The sequence below is a fragment of the Miscanthus floridulus genome, chromosome 1 (assembly GCF_019320115.1).
Source record: "Miscanthus floridulus cultivar M001 chromosome 1, ASM1932011v1, whole genome shotgun sequence".
NCBI lineage: Eukaryota > Viridiplantae > Streptophyta > Magnoliopsida > Poales > Poaceae > Miscanthus > Miscanthus floridulus.
In genome coordinates this window covers 167,491,611-167,516,803 of record NC_089580.1, presented here as the reverse complement: position 1 = coordinate 167,516,803, position 25,193 = coordinate 167,491,611, and the positions used below count along the sequence as shown (strand labels likewise).

The 25,193-nt window shown below is 47.5% G+C and overlaps 2 protein-coding genes across 2 annotated transcripts; both read left to right on the top strand.

Annotated features, from left to right (window-relative positions):
- The first annotated feature begins 6,501 nt into the window (after positions 1-6,501).
- On the top strand, positions 6,502-9,314 carry LOC136466853 (alpha-thujene synthase, chloroplastic-like). The gene is made up of 8 exons (XM_066465376.1): positions 6,502-6,549; positions 6,848-7,106; positions 7,286-7,661; positions 7,788-7,997; positions 8,393-8,425; positions 8,460-8,565; positions 8,677-8,931; positions 9,015-9,314. Exons 1-8 carry the CDS (start codon positions 6,502-6,504, stop codon positions 9,312-9,314), a joined length of 1,587 nt encoding a protein of 528 aa, XP_066321473.1.
- A 1,431-nt stretch (positions 9,315-10,745) lies between these two features.
- LOC136501129 (uncharacterized) lies at positions 10,746-14,927 on the top strand. The gene is made up of 10 exons (XM_066496626.1): positions 10,746-11,174; positions 11,306-11,401; positions 12,677-12,761; positions 13,170-13,291; positions 13,413-13,437; positions 13,512-13,595; positions 13,700-13,729; positions 13,822-13,927; positions 14,034-14,098; positions 14,565-14,927. The coding sequence occupies exons 1-9, from the start codon at positions 11,082-11,084 to the stop codon at positions 14,095-14,097; spliced, it is 705 nt and encodes a 234-aa protein (XP_066352723.1). The 5' UTR covers positions 10,746-11,081; the 3' UTR covers position 14,098; positions 14,565-14,927.
- Positions 14,928-25,193: the final 10,266 nt, after the last annotated feature.

Here is a 25,193-nt window from a genome sequence, read left to right as displayed (position 1 = left end):
TTTTTACCTACATTTAATGCTCCATGCATGCGTCCAAAAATTGATGTGATGGAGAGAGTGAAAAAACTTGGAATTTTGAGGCAATCTAAACAAGACCTACGGTGAAAAGGGTCTTGCAAGTTGTGGGCTGTATTGACATCACATGCCGCGGTCAGCAGCGATATGATGCCATCACGTGCTGACGGGGCTAGCTCTTAAGGCCCTGTTCACTTCGCTGAAAAAATAAACAGAAATATTATTTTAGTTAATTTATTATGAGAAAAAATATTATTTTGACTGAAAAAATAAGTTGAAAAAAACGAATTATAAGAGAAGCGAACAGCGCCTAAGTAACAAGTGGGGATTGCATCGGTTAATGCATAGGAACCCAACAAACTTGTGTTTGGTTCGAGGAATGAGATTGTCCATCTTCTTCTCACTCCTCATTTTTTTTATTTGGTTTGTGAAATGAAATGAGTTGATTTATCACCATCTCATTTCTCACAAGCTAACAATTAGTATATATACGAGGAATCGGTTGATTCCACCAAAATTTATGAGATAAACTCATGATACATCATCCCGTAAAGTATGGAGTGATTTCACAAACCAAACACGTACCGAACCCACATCTAGACACGAGATGGTGACAATGCAGCTTAAATCTCTACTACAATACGACGATAGACGTCCTGTTCGTTTGGGCTTGTTTGGCTTATTTTGGTTTATTTTCAGTGAACGAATAATATTTTTTTCTTACACTAAATCAGTCAACAGTACTTTCAACCATAACTTATAAATCAAACACGACCCAACGAACAGGCTGAGATGGGGCCACTTTACTTGCGATGCAATAATTCGGGTCTCGGTCGCCAATTTGGAGTAAACAAGCTCCATTATCTTGGAGATGGTCAGATGGGCTGTGAATCCTGTGACGTGTGGCCGTGTGACGTGTGGGTGTTCCCATATACGTAGCGCAAGTTGCTGTATATAGCAAAAAAATAACGACCAAGAGAGGTCGTCTAGCTCGACTCGCATCATATCGCGAGAGTATAAAAAACAAAAGGTGTTAGGTGCTGTCGTGCTAGACTGACCGACTATAACACTCTCGGCTCTCGCTCTCAACAATCATATTCGTCACTGCACCTACTGTAACAGCGACAACCCACAAGCATAAATGTAACATGTATATCAGTAGTGCGTGCGCGGTGGCAGGGCAACGACGCCCAAATGGGTTCAGCGGCGGCTGAATTTTTTACATTTTAGTTTTTTTTAAAGTTTTTCATAAATAGATTTCTAGCGAAAAGAATTCAGAAAATAGACTCTTAGCGTGGCGTCATTAATGTTGGCGTCAAGTTAACACGTCTCGGCGCCAGCGCTGGCGCCGAGCTCCTGGGCACAGTAGATGACATGACAGTGAGCTCGGCGCCAGTCACTCTTGCGCTGAGCTCCCTACCATTTAACCCCGGCCAACCTTCCTGCCCGAGCGTTCTTCCTCTTCTTTCTCCTCCCTCTCGGGTTTTTTCTCTCCCCACTTCACCCTACCTCACGAATCGGCATATTGGACCTTGGAAACATTGATTTGATCCGTAGATCTTCGAGAGCAAGGTATCCTTGCTCCCTGCCACAAAAAAATGCAACGAAAATCATGCAACGAAAAAAAAATGCTTTCAAGCACTCACTGCCACATAATGCAACAACATGCTCGTTCAAGATCTGCATCTGTACTTTTATCTCCTCCCTTGCCTCATTCCTTGCCCTCTCCTCCTCTAACGTCATCCGCCTCTCCAATCCCATTTGTTAAGCCTAACATCTATCGAGTTACATATACCGCGCTGTCTAGCAAACTCACACATATTTTCTTTGTGATGTTTAACGAATAGGTTGACGTAGTTAGGTGCATATCCCCTCTTTTGTACAATTACTTGTCTCTTCTTCAGTTCATCCAAAAACATAGCTTGACCATCATAACATTCTCACCTGTATTTCCTAGTGCTCTGTTCAAATGGCAAGTTCTATCATATATGTCTTAGCAAAAGAAACAAAATACGATTTCATGTTTACCACAAAAATAACCAACCTTATCATACTCAACCATATGGCCGCAATAATGGCATATTCCAAGCTCCAAAGGGACTAGGTCATAGTTGAATTTAACACCACATTCGCACATGACAGGAGGTGCTTTGTAAATTACCCTTTCTTTTTTCTTTTCCTTAACCTTTCGCGGTTCTTCCGGCCATTGGTTCTTAGGATCATATAACCACTTCCTAAAACGACACTTCGTCATTGAAAATACCTAAATAAGTAGACATTAGTACATGAACACATATAGCTCAACATTTCAACACATACACTTTGCACTTACTTCATGCTTGTTTGGACATACAAACTCCAACGTATTCTCAGGGTTTGTCACAGCTCAATCTCTATAATCGCACAGAGAAGGTTCCTCGAATCGTCTAACTGCGGCTAGGTGCTTCTCCTTAGCCGTCATTAGCGGAGGGTTAGGGGAGTAGAACCCACCGCTTGAAGTGCTCATGTGGATGTGTCCCTCTAAACCAATCGTTGAAAAGGAGGTACCTAGGATCAAACTTGTCTGCACCGTCGATCCACTGAAAGAAAAAACACCTCTCATGGTCCTACACAACGAGATTTCAACAAAATATTATTAGCATACTTACACAAATAAAGAAAAAAGATAGTGGAAATAATTTCTTACATTAAAACGACTGCATGTGTAGAAGCAACGCGCCGCTGTGTCTGGATGTTTCGATTGAAAAACATGGGCCAGGAAACCACAATCACAGTTAGGGACAGGGAGGTCAGAAGAGACGGGGGCATCTTTGCTAGACGTGTCGGGGTATAATTCACGAGGACGACTCCGTTTTCGTCAAAACTCCTCCCGAAACATTTCTTGCATCTAACAAAACAGATGTAATTTAACAAACATAAATCAAAGCATCACAAATAAATATTAATGAGAACCATAACTACAATACAACCAACTTCGTTCTAAGAACCCAAAGCAGTTAACATTAAACCATATACCTAGGGTTTTCCATTTGATGCACAATAATGAATTCATAACATAACTACATGCGCCTAGGTTTGCTAGCTTTTCACGTCTTGGCATCATTCTACGGTTGTATAATACATATATTGATGAATACAATGAAACCCTAAGTGATGACGATTGTTACGTTCAAAAATTCGACTAATACATACCGAATTGATGCGAAAAAACTAGGAGGGGAGTGGGGATACCTTGCTCTCGAAGATCTACGGATCAAATCAAAGTTTCCAAGGTCCAATACTGATTCGTGAGTTCGGGTAAAGTGGGGAGAGAAAAAACCCGAGAGGGAGGAGAAAGAAGAAGAAAAACGCTCGGGTAGGAAGGTTAGCCGGGGTTAAATGGCAGTGAGCTCGGCGCCAGTCACTCTGGCGCCGGGCTCACTGCCATATCATCTACCGTGCCGAGGAGCTCGGCGTCAGAGACGCTGGCGCCGAGACGTATTAGCTCGGCGCCAACACCAATGACGCCGAACTAAGGGTCTATTTTCTGAATTCTTAACACCAGAGATCTATTTGTAAAAAACTTTTAAAAAAGAGAGCTAAAATATAAAAAATTCGACAGCGGCGGCCGTGCGCGCCCGCTGCACGTCGTGCTGCGGCTGGGCCCACGCCGGTGAGTTGCTCCTCATCGTTGCCCGAGGGACCGCCGCCGCCTATACTAGGGTCGGCGAACTACCAACCCAACAGTTGGAACTACGGCTACATGGAGTCATTAGCGGCTGCCAACAACAATAAGCGTGATCGTAGACTGGTCGGGTTTGACTTACATTTATATATGTACAACTCATGCATAACATCACTTTTCGTTCGTGTTTCTCGTTTAAGAAAGATTATGATAAACGATCTTATATATTTGTTGACATCTTCTAGACCACAAAATTATGCAAACCCACAATTTGAATAAAATATTCTGATTTATTTAAACTTGTTTGCCTATTATATTAGGATATGTTTGATGAAAATTTTGATTTTACTAAATGCATAATTATGTTTCATTGTATTCTATATTTTGTGGGACGTGTACTTAACTAGTATTAACAATTTAGTGGTTATCAATATTTTATTATTATCAAAACTTATTGAACGGTACTATTGCTAATATATGTGGACTCCTTTTCATTTAAATTCGAACCATATATTACAAACGTAGATGCTCGTATATATATACATGCATGCACACTCAGCTCACCCATGAACAAACACCAGTGTCGGTTCTAGGATTTTAAGGGCCCTCTGACGATCTCGTCGCAACGGCCCGTCTCGATCATGTATAAAATTTTATAATATATAGACGCTAATTTTACTTGCAAAACGAAAGCAAATTCAATAACATATTTTTAATTTAATATGTCTGATAATTATCGAGAAACAATATAGATTAAGCAATATATTTGTAGATGCATGATAATTATCGAGGAACAATGTAGATTAAAAAAGTAATATATTCGTTTTCTTTTTTCACCAATGACAAATGTTTCTTAGGTAACATTCTAAAATTCAAACACCTAAATTAGAAGAAAAATATAACTATATGGGTACAAAGTACTAGAAGTCTGGAATACTATATAAATAATTAATTTGGATTAAAATAAAAAAAAATACCTTGGGCCTAAACAACTGATCGGTGATCGTAATTCATAAGAAGCCAAGAAACAAGATGTCGTCGTCGTGGAGTCCTGCCTGGTCGCCTTCCTCGTGCGCCGTGTCCGTGTCTCCGGTAGTCTAGCTCTTCGCGGCGGCGCGGCTCGCTAGCTCCGCGTGTGTAAGGCGCACGTCGCGAACTCACGATCAGATTGTGCTGTGTGCAGCGTGACTCCTCGCCTCCTCTCTCTCCGAGGGTTGTGGGGAAAGAAAACTAGAAAAGAAATGTTGATGTTGTCTTTTTGGGCCGTCTAGTCAGTTCTATGTCTCTCTTCTCATTAGTTTTCTAATGCCTAATGGACTATAGGACTTGGAATTTGTATACCTAGGCTTGGGCCCTCGATCGTCGCACCTCATGCCCTACCCATAGGGCTGGCACTGACAAACACACATCTACTTCATTATGAGTACTTCCGAAAACTAAGCTGGTAGATTTTGAAATTCTCACCACATGTGTCACGCTATCAACAGACACAGTTGCCTACTACAACAACATAATTGTTAAATCGTCAGATACAAGAATAAATTCAGAAAAATACTTGTATCGATGAATAACCCAACTGGACATGTTTCAAACACCGCGAAGATCGGCTCGCCGCTAAAACTTTGCCTCACACCACTAACCCATCCCTCCCATTCGGACTCGGCCACGCCGCCACAACCTATATGGACCTAGCTACGCCACCACTCGGGCCCAAGCGGAAGAGGGAGGAATGATTACACAAGGCGTCTTGTTTGCCACCTTGTCCCGTAGCTGTATTTTTTACAATTTGGTCATTTTTTTAAAAAATTACGTTTAGTCCCTCGAAAGACTTAAACTCATCTTTGACCCTGGGGGTCGGCGCCATGAGTCCTGGCGCCGAGGTAAAACGTCTCGGCGTCACAGATCTTGACATCGAGGTGCCTGACCGTGCACCGTAAGAAATCATAGGTGGCGTTGACGTGACCGGTATCTCGACGCTACAATACACGGCGCCGAGCGTACATTCAAAGTCTGCGCTGTCTCCATCCACTGCTGTTGTGCGCTACTGCTAGCCTACTGCTCTACTCCAGCAGGAGTAGCGGAGCACGTGAGGCGCGGGGGAGGAGGACGGGCACCATCGTGCGGTCAGCCACACAGAATCGGGAGATCAATGAAGATGGCGTGTTTCACCCGGTTTCCAACGTCTTGGAATCGGTGTGACTCGTTTCACCGTGATGAAACGATCGGATGAAACGATCGTCCTCTCGCTCCTCTAGATTTGTTTGACGTGTCATCAATTCAGGAAATAGAGTATCCTATAGCTAGGCTAGTTGCTAGCTGTACTGGCCGTACACAGTAGTATGATGTAGTCAAAGCTTTGTTAGTGAGCGGTGATTATATATGATTTAAAATTAGAGCAAGTTTTGACGAATGCAAATTCAGATCTAAACTTTGACTAATATATAAAAATCATTAATATTTATGGTAAACAATAAGTATTATTTCGGGCCAGGCATCTCGACGCTAAGATCTGTGGCGCCGAGTCGTGTTACCTCGGCGTCAGGACTCATGGCGCCGACCCTCATGGTCAAAGATGAGTTTAAATCTCCCAGAGGACTAAATGTAAATTTTTTTGAGAAAAAAAACTAAATAGTAAAAAATTAGGTCCCGTTCCTTCCTCTTCAACTTTTCCGCGGCGCTGGCTGCTTCATCATGAGCCCACATATCTTTCTGTTGCACTCCCCACGGCCACCCCGACATCGTCTTCCATCTCTGGGCCTGCCTTCTCCAGCAACGATCCCTTGGTTGCTTGTCGTGGTGGGCACTTCATCGGTGAGCCCAACATGGAGATACATAGGTTGCAAGAGAAGGGAGGGAAAGAGAAGAAAGAGGTGGGGCCCACCTAAATCAGTGGGAGAGAAAAGAAGACAGGGTAATTGTATTGTGAGACCCATAATTCCATATCAGCAAAAAACCGTATTGGAATGCACTTTGTACCGGCTCGGGGTTCATCCAGTTTTGATAACTGAAGAGTGTATGGTACCTGATTTCCTACTCTAGAGTTGAAAATCAGATGTGCAAGTTAGAGCTTGAAAAATGCACTTTACCCAGTCAAACATGAAGACATATTGTCTACTCGTGTATATTATTACTATGTGCTGTAATAATTTTTTAATTCTTGTGGTGCAGGGGGACCCATCTAGCTTCGACGAGTTAAAGTTTCACGTAAGGCATCTACTTCTCCAGCAGGAAGTAGAACCGCTGCCAAAGCTTAGAGTCGTTGACACAGTTCAACGGCTCGGTGTTGCCTACCACTTTGACGACGAAATCAGTGCCATACTCAACTCCGTGTCAACGGGGAGACAAGACGTCGATCGCATGGACGATGTTCGTCTCATGACCTTATCCTTTAGATTGCTTAGGCAGAACAATTATCCCGTTTCTCAAGGTAACTAAATTCAGAAAACACTAGCTTCATCCCATCGAAGTAATAGGACGCAACGCAAAGCATTGTTTTTACCTATCTGAAATACACACATGCATGTGCCCTGTGTTTCCCTGCATAATTGCTAGAGTACCAACTGATTGCTAAGCAAATTTAACTAACAAACAAAATCGCAACAGAAGTACTATTGCGAAGCCTGAAGGATGGAAGTGGTAACTTCAAGAAAATGCTTCAGAAAGATACACAGGGTCTTCTTTCCCTCTACGAGGCCTCACACCTTGCATTTGAAGGCGAATATCTCCTGGATGAAGCACGGGTGTTTTCTACAGAAGCTCTAAGAGGACTCATCATGCCGTCCATGCATCCACATCTAAGGAGCTCTGTGGATAATGCTTTGGCCGTTCCACTGCACTGGGCGGCCCCACGGTTGCAAGCAAGATGGTTCATCAACCACTATACAAGAGAGAGTCGGGCGGATTTGTTGTTGCTTCATTTTGCCAAGCTTGACTTCAACAACGTGCAGAAATTACAGCAGCAAGAACTTTCAAGGATAACCCCGTAATCTAAGAAATACTGATAACTAGACTCATGGCTGCATTTATATACCATTTCAATCAATTTCTAGGAGAATCTCGATCTTATTATATATGTATATGTTGTGCTGACGTTGTTTCCATTTTGTAGCTGGTGGAGGAACGCTAATCTGAATGAAAGTGTGCCATTTGCGAGGGATCGTCTGATGGAGTGCTTCTATTTTGCTACCGGTGTTGCTCCTGAGCCTAGTCTCGAGGCATGTCCAGAAGTGGTCGCTATAACTTTTGCTCTGATTGTGCTCTTAGACGATATCTACGGGACCCTGGATGAGCTTGTGATGTTCACTGATGCCATTGAAAGGTAAGCTTTGAAATGCACCTACCTCAAGGCTGGAGCCGATAAAGTTGACTACAATAAATACATTTATCAATGGAAATTTCATGCAAGTTTGGAAATAGTATAAAAACTAGTAGTACTTTTAATTTGTTTCTGCCCCATATATATTATTATAGTACTAAAACCAATGTCATAATGTATTACTCCCTCCGTTCCAAATTATAAGTCGCTTTCAGTAAAAAAAAATTATAAGTCCCTTCGATTTTTTTTAGTTCATCCATTTTACTATGTATATAGACATATTATTATTATATCTAGATACATAGCAAAATAGATGTAAAAAAAGGTCAAAGGGACTTATAATTTGGAACGGATGTAGTACATTACAACATATATAAGTAATGAATATTTCTCCACAGATGGGAGGCATCCGCAAGCGAACAACTCCCTGAGGTGGCTGAGCAAGTGCTTAGGCAAAGTGGCATTATATATGAAAGCAATCTACCTCACTATCGTCAGCACATCAAATGAGGTGGCTGAGCAAGTGCTTAGGCAAGAAGGATGCGACGCGAGGTTTCTTCTTAAGAAAGCGGTAAGTACAAACCACAAGTAGACAAATACTACCATTAATTCTTTGGCTGACAAAATACAACAACAGTTTATGAATGACGAAGCTAACACGTACAACTACTTACTGTCTCAGTGGCATGACCTCTGCAAGGCATTCCTAATGGAAGCAAAGTGGCATTACAGCAATTACAAACCAACCCTCCATGAGTATTTGGAGAACGGGTGGATACCTGTCTCTGGGCCACTAATGTTAATTCATGCTTTCCCCATGATCGAGAAGAAGGGTGTTGTTACCCCAAACTCCATACGACAACTTGAGAGTTATCCAAAATTGGTACAGATGGTGTCCAAAATATTCCGCCTCTGCAACGACTCTGCGACACATTCTGTAAGAACACCGGTTATTCTTGCACTAAATTGTTAGATCCAAACAATCCCTTGTTGAGATTTATTTCCTGCATGTAAATGTAGGAAGAGCTGAAGAGAGGAGATGCGCCATCTTCTATAGCCATTTACATGTCAGAGAACAGAGCCACGGAGCATGACGCTCGCAAGGCCATGAGAGATCTGACCATGGAGACTTGGAAAATGGTCAACCAGGATGCGTTCAGTAACTGCCGATTCCCTCTTCCTTTCGCAAATGCCTGTGTGAATATGGCGCGCATCGCCCACTGCATCTACCGGGGTGGAGATGGTATTAGTGCACCATATGATGATAGAAGGCTGGAAATCAAGGAGCTGTTCTTGGAGCCATTCAAAGTGGAAAATTGAAGGTGCATGTAGCTTGCTAATTGCCCCACTCAGTCCATGGAGACATTGTGGTGAACATTAGAATGGTGTAGAAGTGCATTCCATGCGTTTCAATAAATCATATTATGTATGTCGACCACCTTTATATTCGTTTTTACGCCTATATATGCCTGTGCAAGCATTGTTGTGTACCACATCATTTGAATTTTCTATCATTTATTGAAGTCTGATTAAAGATAAATAGTGCCCTACATTCGGTTAACGAGAAACAAGGACTAATTTTGCTCCCGTACGGTCAGTTTTTTCTCAGACACGGAATACGTCAACGCCTGTCCCTCGTCTGAAATTCAAAAAAAAAAAACGTCTGCTGCATCTCTATTGGATCGGACTGTGAGATGAGGGAGCCTTTATCGTGCCTTTGGTATATGTTGGGTTGAGTCGTTGCTTTCATGTTTTCGCATTCGGCCCAAAGCTACCCGGCCTATCTGTCCATCTGACTTTTTGTGGCTGCTGGCTGCATCATGGGTTTGCTACTTTTGTTCAATAGATACAATACAGAAAGCAAAGGAGGAAAAGTGTCGCTGAAATTTGGCTGCTGCTCATACCTATGCTGATTTATTACCAGAGAAAAACACTGTTAGTAAGAACATGGCGGTAGGAAAATCATCCGTCCACGTTCTTGGAACAGACTCACGATGGGAAGCGAAAGATCACGTCAAATTCAAAACGCGGCTAGAAAGCGTGCGATCTTTTCGCTGACCGCGCAGCCGCGGCTCCATGTGTAGCCAGAGCCACAACGATACGACTAGTAGTAGCAGTAGCGCTGTAAATTCTAGTGGAGGGAAACGGAAGAAGCGAAGGAGATTTCGTGTCCCGGGAGTTGAGGGCATATTTGACTCTTGCGCGTGGTCAGTGATCCACCGAGATCATGACACGACAACCGAACCCATCCGCGGGGACACCATGATCCGGCGACAGTACGACACCCAGGACAGTGACACGAAATCATGAGCCGTGTTAAGCCCACGCCAGCAAATCCTCAACTTCGGCAGCGTACGGCGAAACTCTGAGCTTGCTCCTTGGTTACTCTTGGGAAAATGGCAAACGAGCTCCATCCAGTTCGAGACGAAAAAGATGGGTGAAAACGAAATGGGAGGAAGCCCCGGGAGGAAAGAAAAGTCGGTAAGCTCCATTGGCGAGACGCGGTTGCATAGAAGTGGTGGAGCAAACCGGCCAACCAACGCGGAGCCCCAACCACCGCGCCTACCCCGTCCATCTCCTCCTGGACACCTGAACCTGAAGTCACTGCGATGACTCGAGTCCCCGCCCGAACTGGTCGTCTCCTTCGCCGGATTGCCCCCACCAACCGGAGGCCGGGTTTAGCATCGCTTGCTTTGTTTACCTGCCATTATTGGGAGCGCCACCGCCGGTGGCGGCCACGTAACCCCCGGGTGTCCGCTCGTTAACCACAAACGTCCAAATGTCGGCGCGCGCCGACCTGGCGTCGGCTGGCTGGCTGCGCGGCCTGCGGGGCCTCCCTGGAGCAATCAAAATCTCTCGGCCCATACGCGCCGCGGACACACACGCCCCCCGCACCCGCCCGCCCATCTCTCTCTCGGTTCCTGCGCCCGCAGCCCCGCACGTTTCCAGTTCGACCGAGCCACAGCCAGAGCCCCGGGCAGTTTCCATTCGCTGCTGCCGTGCCGCGCTCCTCCTCCTCCTGCACACCCCCCTCCCCCGAATTCGAGCCGGAGGGCCGAAGAGTAGATCTGCGGCGGCGACCAGAGGATGGCCGTCAACTGGGAGCTGCAGGGCTGCTGCGACCGCGACCAGAGGATCTTCATCGCCGCTGTCGGCGTCTCCACCGTCGTCATCCTCCTCGTGAGTACCACCTCCCCGTCCCCGAAGCCTCCTCATTTGCTCTCGGTCTCTCTCTGGTTGTATGATTCTCCTCGCCGCTCCGATAGGGGGGCTTCCTGACTCACCGTGTTGTGTGCGGGTTGTTTTTGCAGCTCTGGAGGACGTTCCTGCTCACGCCGTTCAAGCTCATCACCGTCTTCCTCCACGAGACCAGCCACGCGCTCGCCTGCAAGCTCACCTGCGGCGATGTAAGCCATAAACGCTTACTCGTTCCAGCACTCGCTTTGGGAAGGGAAAAAAAAAATCCGCTGCGCTGCGATGGTGACGCATTGAGAATTTGAGATTGGGGGTACCGGAGAGCGAAGTCCGATTAGGCTCCAAATGGGGGCGGATAGGTTTCGCCCATCATTTTGTGCTGGTGGGTGGGAAAAGTAGGCGCCGTATGAGTGGGGATCATGGATTCCATATCCCAAGTGCGGGCGCGCTTTTTATACCCTTTGCTTTGCTATTCACGGGAGCAGAATATACCGTGCATCTTTGCAGTTCTTCTGCATAAAGGGATTTCATCTCATTTCATCAAGGACTGGAGTCCTGGATTCGTTGTTGGGCTTGCTTTTTCTCCTGTCCGCAAATTGTACTGCTCTTCAGCATTCAAGTCAGCGATTCTGGTAAATGAATGCCAACTGTCTGCAAAATGTGCTCTCCTTGGCATTCTGGTGTGCTCCTCCAGCTACCTGGTAATGCAAACCAGCAATCGCTCTTTGTTAGGGGAGCTTAGAACATCGTGCTCTACACTGTGCAGTGTGAAGGGGAAGTAACACATGCTTTTGGAGTCCGCAATTACGTCGATAACCACATGATCAAGTGTGAAACCATTGGAGGTGAATCGCCATTGTTTTATAATAAAGGAGTAACAAACACTTGCTTGTGTTATGTTAACTGCGTAATGCATGGGTGGCGCCAATTTCTTTGCCTTTGTTTCTTTCCTTTTCTCCCCATGTTACTCAGTTGCTCAGATGTAGGTAGTACAGTTAATTATTAGCTACCCTTGATTACATCTTTAGTTTAAACTTCAGTTTTAAAATAAAGTCGATCTGCCTTTCGAAAAATGTAGTGTTTTGATGTGCGTGGAGTTGGATATTTGTTACTTCTCCCCATGCCACACAAATTAACTGTTGGATTGGATACCCCTGATTCTGACTGTACATGAGGACAACCCTGTGTGATGAACTGTTTCAGACATTTCAAAAGATCTTCTGATATGCTTAGTTGGGTCTATACTTTTTGTCGTAAAGTAATTGGTCTGTCTTTAAAAAGCGAAGTGTTTTGATTTTGACCGGATGTTGCCTTTTGATTCATGTGGAGTTTGGCATTTGGTGCATTGCTTAGACATAATATTTTGGCCAGCGTCTGCCAACTTACCATATCAAGACATATATCTACTCAGTGTTGATGCCAGATAAGATATCGCCTCAAATATTCATTGTACATATTATTGATTTCAATTTGATTGTCTTCTTCAGGTAGAAGGCATGCAGGTCCATGCGAATGAGGGTGGCGTTACTCAAACTCGGGGTGGCATATATTGGATAATCTTGCCCGCTGGATGTAAATCAGTTGTCCCTCCCATATTCTTCTTTCTTATATGATTTGTTAGAAGAATGCGAATAAAAAAGACAATATCTTATTTTCTATTACTAGCGAGTCAGCCTCCTATTTTTGCGTTCTCTCTGATATTTTAATGCATGGGATCTAAACTGTTGATTCTAAAACATTTTGAACCTAATTGCCAAGAAGTAAATTTATGATGAATTTATTCATGGGACTCATCTGTTTTCGTAACCTTGCTTAGTTCTTTTTAAGTAACCTTACATTCTTTTAACATCTAACAACCATAAAAACCCATCTCGATGGACTAGATTTGTTGTTCTAATCCCTCTAAATTTTATGTTCCCTTGTTCAAGCAATTTGCCTTTGGTCCTTTTTGTGATGCTAATGTTTTGTTTTGAATTGCAGATCTGGGTTCATCATTTTGGGGAATGGTCTTCATACTTGCATCCACAAATCTCCTCGCAACAAGAATTGCAGCGGGTTGTTTCATACTTGCATTGTTTATTGTTCTTTTTGTTGCAGAAAATGTAAGTTCACTTTTTATTTATTTATTTTGCAACTTATGACGTCATTTGTCTTTTCCACTTGCGCATACAGTAATCATGATCGTTTAGCTAAGCGTTATTATCTCTTGTTTGAATTGTGCAGTGGTTTCTTCGCTGGCTCTGCCTTGGTATGCATCAACATGACTTGGTCTCCATTTAAGATCTTACTCTGCAGCATGCCACTTACGATGTTGTTATCCAGGATTCATTGTGTTCATTGCTGTTGTTTGGGTCATACAAGAATTTACATCTTTCCATATTCTGAAATATGTGATCTTATTCATAGGTGAGACTGAATACTTCCTACAATCATGTTCTCTTTATTTTAATTTATGGAATGCAAATTATATGGTTGAAAAGTTAATGTTTATGTTTATTTATGTGCATCAGGTGTGATGAACAGCTTATTCTCAGTTTATGGTAAGAAATAAAACAGCCTTTTCCTTGTTATTCCATGTTAGAATAATCCTTGAGTTACTATCTTCTGAATGAAATGTTCTCAAATTATTTAGATATTTATGATGACTTGATATCTCGAAGAGTTAATACAAGTGATGCTGAGAAGTTTGCTGAAATCTGCCCTTGCCCTTGCAATGGTTTTGCATGGGGTGTAATATGGTCTGCTCCCAATTTCAATAGTTATTTTTTTATACCTTTGATGTTGTATTAAGATAATCCTGATGGTAACGACACCCATGCTAACATTTGCTGTTCTTTCTTTCAGGGGATTCATCTCGTTTATCTTTCTCTGCACTTCAATATACCTTGGACTGGTCATATTGTCTTGAGGTGATTCCTATGTTTTCATATTACCACACTTTATTCTCCTTGTGTTGACATGCTCATTCACTATTGCACTGCAACACAGAGTACAATCACACAGGTGTTATTAACTTAGTTGTTAGGAAGATATGTCCCAGAACTAAATATAGCATTACAAGATTCACAGGATGGTAGGAAACTTAGTGTCTGCCTTGTGCATCGTAAATTGATAAATAGTACTTCCCCCTCGGTGGTAAAAATTCCAGGAAGTGTCAAGGGAAATGGGGACACAATACTAATTCAGTCATGCAATCCTTAATTTCAATGCCCTTCAGTCTGAAGACCGATATGATTCCCGATGTGATCATGTACTGTTATCTTTCTAGCAATAAATTTGTTGATCAACTGACACTGCTATGCAGCTGTATCCTTTCTTCCGCATATGATTTAAGCTCATACTTACTCTGAAGCACACTTTTATTTTCTGGTTCAGGATTCCAACCTTGTGCATGCCATTTTGATCTGACAACCAACTCTGATTGGAATTTTCGGAGTTTTCCTTGATCTAGATTTTGGTTCAAACTTACATTGTTCTGGTGGTTGTACAGTATACATGTAGGGTAAACCTGTATATCCATTGGAGTTAAATTGGTGGGGATTATTCATGTGATTCTTCGATTTTAGTGGTTCTATAGATACCATTTTGCTTACCAGCTGTATTTATGGTTACTTGGTCAGTAGTCTCTTCTTCTTCTTCTTCTTTTGATGCCATCAGTAGCCTCTTCTATTTATGTACCTGTACATCGTATTACCTTGCCTTATTGCTCATTTAACCAATTGAAAACATACTCAGGAATGCAACATTGTGCATTTTATCTGGCACCGTTTTGCCATAATGACTGACGGGCTGATTTGCTACCACTAGCAGGAGTTAGTGCTCAGTGCGGTTTAGTTTATCCTGGTACTTTGAGGCCCTCTAATCCGCTCTTTTTGACGGATGGAACTGTCTCGTGTTAACTAACTCTGGATCTTGTCGCCATGTCGGTTCGAAGCAAAATATTTGGTAGTTGGGCTGCTGTTGCAAATTGCTGGAAGCCCTCGCTGTACAGTAAGGTGAGTGGCTTTATTGCATTCCCTGGCGGGAAGGGCGTCTTGTGGCTCACGGCTGCTAACTTCGCTGCATCACCTAACGTGCTCAGTTGTCGCTGTCCGCGATCCGGACTTCCAGACGGCAGACGGTGAGACTGAAGTTAGATGGTGCGTAACAGCATATTACGCACCATTTTTGCCGGTAAATGCTAAATGGAAGGTGCTTGTTGTCGCGGCACCATTTTGCCGGTAATGTTAATTAATGGTCCTACAAGAGGATATTAAGCCACTGGTTTCTCAAGTCTTTAAATAAAAAAATGTAGAAATATGGATCGAGCTGGTGTAACGACCCTGATCAGAGTCCGCTGCTGCTTGGTAGACACCCTTGCTTGTACTCGAGCACATGTCCTTCGGATCAAATCGAGACACAGGGGTGAAGTAGGCTAGTAGCCCTGCTGGAGTGGTGGTGAAACCGCAGCGCTGGCCGGTGGGGGCAGCGGCAGGCGCACGGGCCCGTGGAGAAGACGAACGACCTGACCTGCTATTTTTTTTAAAGCTTACTTTTTCAGTAAATAAATAGTATTTTTTTCTCGCATCAAATCAACCAAACCCTTCCCGCGGCAGCCGAGCGAACGGTGCATCAGGCGCAGGCAGGCTGCCCTCTCCCTCGACTCTCGGGCTCGGTCACTCCCCTTGGCCCCCTTCTCGATTCCCTTGCTCGCCACAAAGTGCCAAGCCCACAACGACACAGGTGCCTGCGCACCTGACCTGATGATGGGGGCGACGCGGCCGGTCCGTGGCGTTCGCGTGCGCGTGCGGGTGCGCCTCACCGCTCCATCGCAGCAGTGCAGAGATCAGATCAGACGGCGCGGGGAGCGAGCGATCTGACTTGCACTCGTCCCATCGCTGGTCACATCATCCAGTGTCACGTACGCTCGCCATTCCAAGGCCACGCACGCACGCTCGCGCGGTGTGGGTGCGGGTGGGGGTCCGCCGATGCTTTCTTTTTGGGCAAAGCTCAAAGCTGTGCCTGTGCTGTGCGTGAGCCTGAGACGGCTGAGCCCTCCCGTGACCTCCATACTCTTGCCTTTATAGGAGAGTGTGTGTATGCAGTATATGCTTCGCTTAATTAAGGGATTTTCGTCTAGAAATTTTGAAATATGGCGTTAGCCGTTAGGTGCAGCAAATCAGCAGCGGTATAAAATTCAGTGCGGCCGCAGTCAGATTTAGCCTGTTCGCTTGGTCGTATTTGGCTTATAAGTCATGACTTATCAGTCAACGAACAGTATTTTTCTCTCACACCAAACTAGCAATAGTACTTTTAGCTATGACTTATAAACCAAATTAGCCCAAACGAACGGGGCGTAGGCTGATCTGTCGACGAATTCAGCTCGTGCCGCGCCAACTTGAGCTTCCATGCGTCTGCAAGCAAGACGAGGGGTCGAGGGGACTGTCACGTGTATGATTGATGCCCGGGAATGTCGGCCAAGACCCGCAGCTCACGGCACTGTCAACTTCGACGTGCAATATACTACTATTCCGTGGCGGGCGTGTCGTGTCCCCGCCTCGTGCGCACGACGCTGCCAAGCGTAACATACACCTACCATCATCCTCTCTCAAGTCCTTGGCTCCTTCCTAGCTTTGCCCTTCATTTTGGGACAGGCATAGATAGCGGCGAGTGGTGACCGGGGGCCGAGCGGCGCCCCCTTTTGGAGTTTCGGTTCAACGATGTTCTCGGGCGCCGCCTCGTGGTGGCCAAGTGTTCAGAAAAAAACAGCGCAAGTGATCGACATGACACGCACGAATTCTCATGACGAGAATACGAAAAAGAATCGATCTATCTTGTCAAAGTTGCCAAGACAACATATAAAGCCGCCCTGGCAGATTTCGACTTTGGAAGGACTGCATTTCCTGTTTGCTGTAATAACCTCTTTTCTTGTACTACCGCCATCTCAAAAAAAAAATACAACTCCAGTTTTAGAGCATCTTCAATAGTTCAAAAAACAATTAGCAAATCAATGAGTTCTCTAAGTGGCTAAAAAAAGTTGGGATCATATATTGTTGGGTTGCTCTAATAATTTTTAAAATCTCAATACTAAAATATAGAAGACAATTTTACATCAAGAATCCTAGACTATTTCTAAATCATCATAATCACTTTTGTATCTACTTTCTCTCTTGTACATTTGCATCAGAAACACTGTCCTACTCCTTGTTCTTTCTCGTCCTTCCATAGATTGGCCAATGGATGATACGGGAGGGGATATTGGAAATAGAAATGTGAGTAGAAACTAAGAATAGTTTGTCTTCCTTTTCGACGACAAACAATTAAGGACAGATATAGAAGGCTATAATAACACTTATTGGGAGTAGACAAGTTTGAATGCAACATGTAAGGGTTATTTCTTAGATAGGTAAAATTTATATCTAACCATCAAAATAGGGAGAGCTAACGGAGAGACTAATTACTAATTGAGACCCCCAGTTTTTTTTTTGTATTTTAATGGTTGTTAGTCCGTTAATTGGTTAAAGAGACCTCGGCTATTATCCCATGTATCTAAAGGAACCTCGGTTAGCTTTTAGCTAGCTAACAATTAACTTTAACTGTCGGGTTCATAAACCCGGGGTCCCTAATGGGCCTGCTTCCTAGTAAAAAGCTCGGCACAACAGATGACGTTGCGGACGACGTGCAACTCCTGGATCGACCCAGATACCTAACGACAGGCCTCCGACTCCGACCGGAAGGCTTGGCCAAGGAGGGGCGACGCTCTCTTCCGACTCCGACCCGCCTCTCCGACCGGAAGGCCTGGAGCTGCAGGGAGGGGCGACGCTCACTTCCGACTCCGACCCGCGTCTCCGACCGGAACACACCAAACCTCTGCCTGTGGCTTTTCTCCGACCGGCACGGTCGGGACCGACTAGGATGACCAAACGGGGACGCCCGCTCAGTGAGGACCCGAGAAATCAGGCGGAGTAGACAAGGTAAGGCGCACAAGTCAACTGCAAATATCGAGGACCGTATCCTGCACACAGGATGACCAAACGGGGACGCCCGCTCAGTGAGGACCCGAGAAATCAGGCGGAGTAGACAAGGTAAGGCGCACAAGTCAACTGCAAATATCGAGGACCGTATCCTGCACACCTGCAGGACAGTACGTTCGACGAAGACGTAACAACGGCAGTTCACGCGGGCGCGTGATCTCAGGGCGGCGGCGGCGGTCCATGCTGCTGCCTGGTCTCGAACCATCGTCAGCGGGTCCGCTCCTTGCGCGCGTCACGGGGGCGTGCTGGTAGCGTCCGGTTGTGAATTGGGGAAGAGGCGCGCGCTGGAAGAGTACAGACTAGAAAGCGGACGAGAAGGGTCGAGCTTTGAGGAGTGTCCGGAGGCTGCCGCCCAGATCGGACGTCCGGCCGCGGGCGCTAGCAGTTCCTTTTTTAAGTGTAGTACAGTACCGAGTACACCGTCACGAGACCTGCGTAATTCATGGGAGGAATGGGCGCTGTCGTGTACGAAAAGCCGTGGCGCCCTGCCTGAGTGCCTGCCTCTCTGTCAGCCTCTGGTACTGGACTACTGGCAGCAGCTTCAACGCTGAGGCCTGACGAGGAGGAATCTCGTTGACTCTAGGCTGCTGTCATGTCATGTCCCCGTCCGTCGGCCATGCCCAATTGCCCTTGCACACACCGCGACACAGGGACCACTGTTGCGTCTCGGTCTCTCGGGCCTCTCGTTTTCTGCCCGTCCGCCGGTGCCGGTAGCCCGGTACACTTTGTACAGTACCCATGCTGATCCTTCAAGGTCTAGCACAGCAATCCGTAGAGTCGTGGCACCAGCGCATGTGCATTGCTACGTCTCCTGTTGCCGTGGATTACTAGAACTGTAGTACAGCACTGCTGCAGGGGCAGGGGCCTCCGAAGATTCTCCAGATTCATAAAACTGCGCACGTGTCTCGTACGACGACACGACTCAGCACTAATTGAAGAAGAAGGCCCGCGAGTTGCAGCGTCACCTGCGCTGCATCGACACGACATATAGCTGCAAACGGGGCGGTTCGACCCACTTCAAAACGTGACCCGCTCCTAGTTTCAGCGAACGGATCGAACCGGTTCGACCCTAAAAAAAACAGGAGCGATAGGTTCCGACCCCAATCGACCCTAGGGTCGACCCGCTGGGTGAGGCGCGCGATCTCCGTGAAGCGGCAAGCGTAGGACTCGGCGACGCCGTTGCGTATCCGCAGCGCGTGCACCATGCGTCGCCGTCGAAGAGGTGGTGCCCGGCGACGGGGTCGAAGCAGGGGTTAACGCCGTTGCGCACGTAGACGCTGTTGAGGCGTTGATGAAGGACGGGATGCGGCCGGTGACGGGGGAGCTCGCGCACGGGCGGCCTCTCCCCAACGGGCGCGAAGTTGGCGGCGATCTGCATGGCCGGGTCGCCCGTGCTGGGTAGCCCGTGTGGCCGCTCGAGGACGTTGGCCACGAACGCGTCGAGCGCGGCCGCCGCCGGCGCGCTGGAAGAAGTTGAGCTGCTTCTTGCCGCGCGCCGTCGGGATGGCGATGGGAGAGCCGTACGTGAGCAGCAGCGACGCGTACGGTTCGACCCCCGGCTAACCGCGGATCGCGCGGGCCAGGCGTGGACTCGGATAGGTTCGATCCGTGAACCTCTTTTGCGGCTGATGGGGCGTGGGGTCGGGACTAGGAGCGCACCGAACCGCCCCGTTTGCAGGTTGAACACGACACGGGCAGGGCGCCGGCCGCGGGCGTGTCCTTCCGGCGGTGGGTCATTTCCCCCCTCGCTCACCCCACCGCCATCACGCGATGCGGTTGCGGCCCTGCTGTACCTGCCGATGCAACGCAACCCTGCATGTGGGCCCCTTCTCCTTCCCCTCCTTCTCTTCCGGTCTTCTAGAGCCACGCACCGCTAGAGAACACGCGCGGGCGCTCGCAAAACGACCCGGGCGCTCAGCCAGTCAGCCGGCGACGCGCGCACAGTACTAGTACTAGGCAAGGGACGAACGGTCCGTTCCGGTGGGTCACCGACCGAACGCAGCCCCCAAGCAAGTCCCCAACGGACTGTGTGATGGGCCCCATATGCGACACGGTGGGGCCCAGCATCGCGGCTTAATCAGTACTCTTTCCGACATGTGGGACCAAGCAGGGAGTCTGCGACTGCGAGCGGCTTTGGGAGGCACAGGGCGCACAGCACGGCGGCGGCATCCCAAGCGAGCGCACCACAGGTCCACACCCACACCATGTGCCGACGCCGCCGATGTCATGTCACACACTCACACTGCGGGCTGGGGCGCATGGTCATGGACCTGGTGCGCCAGGGCTTTAGCCAGCCCCACACGTGTGACTTGTGAGCAACGGCCCCGCCGAACGCCGATGCCGTCGGGTGGTCCTGCCGGCGTACTGTGGACGCTCACCATGCAGATGTCGTGCCTGTTTCTGCGAAGGCAAAACAATTTTTTCGGGCTCTTCTGGGTTCTGGGCGCCTTTTGCACATAGGCCCTTCTGAATTAAAAAAATTCACGTGCCTTGGGGACCGGTGACTTGGAGATTGTGCGCTAGGTTTCTCTTTTGTCCGTCCAACTGTTGTTGGAGTGTTCCGAGTGCTCCGTTGTCTACGGATATGTGTTTTGGTTTTTGTCGTTTTGGGCTGTGGAGTGCCTACGTACAGCGTCTGGCCCACGGACGATGCTGTACGTTATGATTAAAGATGGTTTAGCACTCAATGACACATGATTTATACTGATTCAGGTAACGTACTCTACGTCCAGTCGGGGTCGGTCGGTGACTTTATTCCTGAGCCCAGGTGCTCGAAGTTTGCAGTGGGGTTACAAATGAGAAGGAGAAAGATGTGATGTACAAGAGATCCGGTCGGAAAGGCCAAGAGTGACAGGAACTTCGCTATAAGCTAAGTGTTCAAGGAGGTGCTTAAGGTCCGAACCTAACGGTTCTGTGGTTGAGAGCTATCGATCTAAGGAACTCTGATCAACTGGTCTCCCTTTGTTGAAGGAAGCGCACCCCCTTTTATAGATGAAGGGGACGGCTTTACAAGTGAGAGAAAAATAGTGCGTATGCTACCGAGCCTTGTTGTCCATGCCTACCGAGCTTCGTTGCCCACACCGGCGGGTACCAGATAATGGTGGGCGGCTACAACACTGTTGATGTCACTGTAGAATGTCAAATACATACGGGAGGTCGTGCTGCTTTTTCAGGGATGGTGGACGTCGGTACTTGCAAATATTGTTTGATGCCTAGATGCATGTGAGGAGTCTCGCTATGTTCACCCGGTACGGTAAATCCTATCATCCATACCGCTATTGATGTCTAGAGGCACGTGGAGGGCCTTACCGTATGGGAGTTTTAGCGGCCCTACAATACTGTAGAGGAAGATGTCGACGCCTACAATACTGTTGATGTGAGGTGGTTGTAGAGTACTGTTCTGTACATGGTATGGTCCCCGGTACAATGGTTTTGACTTATGAGCCTTATCTTGCCTTTCTCCGCACGTCTTCTGGTTTCTATTGAGCGGGCATCCCCGGTCGTAAGGCTGGGCAAAAATAACCGAGAACCAAACCGAAAGAACCGGAACCAGAACCAAAACCGAAAGAACCGGAACCGAAAATTTTGGTTAGCTGTTCGGTTCTCAGTTCTCAGGAACCGAATTAACTGATCAAATTTCAGTTCCTAGGCTCGGTTAACCGAAATAACCGAAGGAACCGAAATTCACAAACAAGTCCAATAAACCTTACAACCTAGGCCTAATACTAACTTAACCCTATATATAAAAGGTGGATGACACCCCCTCACAGCCTCACACCCTCATATTTTTTCAAATCTCGGCATTGTGCTTTTTAATTTTTTTTTCTATTTTTTCTATTCGTTTTTTTGCCTGTTGTGTAAATCCTCGGTTAGTTCGATTGGAACCGGAACCGAACCGAACTAACCAAAACCGATTTTGCTCAGTTCTAAGATTTGTGAAGAACCAATCGGTTCCTATTTGTAGAGAACCAAATTTGTGTCATAAACCGAAGAACCGAACCAAAACCGATCGGTTAACAGAATGCCTAGGCCTACCCGGTCGGATGGCTCCAGTCGGCTCTAAGTGTGCCGGTCAGAGAAGAGCGATGAGCAGGGTTCCTACGAGCCCCGGTCGGAGGGACGCGGAGTCGGAGTCGGAAATAGCGCTTTGGGCCAGGCCTTCTGATCGGAGAAGACGTCTGAAGACGGCTGGAGGCCGAAGCGAGTGCTACGATCAGAGTGGTGGGCCTAAGGGGTCAACGAGCGGGCGCCGCTCCTTTCGGTCCAGACCTTCTGGTCGACGACTAGGCCGTCCTTTCAGCCTGTTGTATTTAGACTCTTGGGCCGAGCCTTGGTGCGGAAGCCGGTCCCCGAAGGACCCTGGGTTTATGAACCCGACAGAAGCCCCCGAGCCCCCGGGCGATTTGGGTCGAATCGTTCAGGGGATTTTTATCTTTGCCAATGGGTGCACGCGAGCGCACCCGCGGTTGTAGCCCATGAGCCCCCGTGCGGTTTGGGTAGAACCGTCTGGGGGTGTTGTTCTGGGAGACGTGTGTGTGTGTTTTTAGTCTGAGGTGGAATTTTATCGTTCGGGGCGTCATTGTGCAGCCGAGGCAGGTTTTTAGTTTGTTTTGAGAGATTGGGTGAGTGGGAGCTTATGGATCCCGACGTCGGTGCACGCCATGGGATCGAGCGAGGGAGTCAGTTAAGGGTTTTGGATGAGACAGAGCTCACTGATCCTAGCATCGATGCGCGCCATGAGATCGGGTGAGGCAGTTAGTTTCGGACGAGACAGAGCTCATTGATCTTGACATCGATGCGCGCCATGGGATCGTGTGAGGTAGTTAGTTTCGAACGAGACAGAGCTCACTGGTCCTGGCGTCGATGCACGCTGTGAGATCGGGTGAGGCAGTTAGTTTTGGATGAGACAGAGCTCACTGATCCTGGCGTCGATGCACGCCGTGGGATCCAACGAGGGAGTCAGTCTTGGATGAGACAGAGCTCACTGATGCAGGCGTCGATGTGTGCCATGGGATCGAGTGAGTCGGAGTCATGTTTGGACGAGACAGAGCTCACTGATGCTGGTGTCGATGCGCGCCGTGGGATCAAGCGAGTTAGAGTCATGTTTTGGATGAGCCAGAGCTCAATGATGCTGGCGTTGATGCGCGTCGTGGGATCGAGCGAGTCGGAGTCATGCTTTGGATGAGCCAGAGCTCACTGATGCTAGCGTCGATGCGCGCCGTGGGATCAAACGAGTCAGAGTCGTATTTTGGACGAGACAGAGCTCACTGATCATGGTGTTGATGCGCGTCGTGGGATCAAGTGAGGAAGTTAGTTCGGTCGTGAGAGAGCTCACTGATCCTGGCGTCGATGCGCGCCGTGGGATCGGGTGAGGGAGTTAGTTTGGACAAACCCTAGCGTCGGTGTGTGCCGTGGTTTCTAAATAGTTAGTTTAGGGGTCGGACGAGACCGAGATCGTGGGTCCTGGCGTCGGTGCGCGCCGTGGGACCGAGCAGGTTGGAGTCGTGGATCCTAGCCTCAGCGTAGCTTGGGCGGCCAAGGTAGTTAGTTTAGTTAGTTTTCACGTGAGTTCGAAGTCGCGGTCCATGGATTTTTGGAGCGCAGTCGAAAGTGAAGCCGTTACGCGAGTTTGGAGTCACGGTCCCTGGATTTTTGGAGCGCAGTCAGAAGTAAAGCCGTCACATGAGTTTGGAGTCACGATTCCTAGATTTTTGGAGCACAGTCGAAGCATAGTTAGTTAGTTAAAGATCAGATGAGGCGGTGCTCGCAGATCCTAGCGTTGGTGCGCGTCGCGGGACTGGGTGAGTTGGAGTCGTGGATCTGGCGAGTTCGAGGTCACTGTCCTTGACATTTGTCTTGAGCCCCCAAGCCCTATCGGGCCTTCGTGGGGGTCGACATGAGTTGTGTGCGTTACCCCATCCGATTCCTCACAACCGAAGGGGCTGAGTTTCGTAGCTTGTCCTGATTGCTCGGGCTCGAAGACTAGCTCGGTGAGTTCGCTAACGAGTGTGATCGAGCGGAATCTGGATCCGTCGTTCATGACGGAGTTGGCATAGCCCTCTTGTGACATTCCACTACTCCTTTACTTGCAACCCGACAGATGCCTAGGTCATTCCGGAGACCGACCCGGGCGCCCTAATGACCTCCCCTTGATAGAGATTATGTGGGCCTAGCGAGAGGTTCAGGATCGAACGAGAAGGTTAAGATGACCCGGTCTGCCAGACCGAGCGAGGGCCGCACGGTGCTCATCTATGGTTTTGTCCCTTAGCTCTATTGGTTGCTCATGTCTAATGAGGCAACCGCCGCTTCATGACGCAACACAGAGCATTCTAATGCATTTCGCTGCACGTGCGATGCTTAGTTTCCGAGCCCCCAGGTGGTTCAAGGCCTGAATCATTCGGGAGGCATGGGCGTATGGAATGAGATGCACGTATGGATGTATGAAATGATTTATAAGGAAATAGAGGGGTTTGGTACTGCTCACCTTGATGGCTTTAGTGACGGGGTTCGAAAAGCTTCAGTCGGAAATGTCCGACCAGGACCTGCGCTCGTCAATCGTGGGTGAGCCCTTGTGTGAACAGTTTTTATATTAATGAACACATGCTCACCTTGATGACCTAAGTGACGGGGTTCGGAGAGCTTCAGTCAGAAATGTCCGACCAGGACCTTGAGTGGCGGGGTTCGGAGAGCTTCAGTCAAAAATGTCCGACCGGGACCCGCGCTCGTCGTTCGTGACGGAGTCTGCATGGCCTACATGGGGCGTCCCTTCGCTTCCTACCCGTTGCGCTTGACGAAGCCGAGGGAGCGGAGCCGAGCAGATCCCATGCGGTCGCAGTAGTATTTACAGTAGTAGAAAATGTAAAAGTTAAGTTTATGGAGGAGGCCCGTGTAAATATTACTGTGTGTTTAATGACTACCGTCGGTTTTGTTTTCTGTCATGGAATTGCTCCGTTCAGGGGAGCCTATTCCCTTTCGTTCCTTAGTTTTCTCT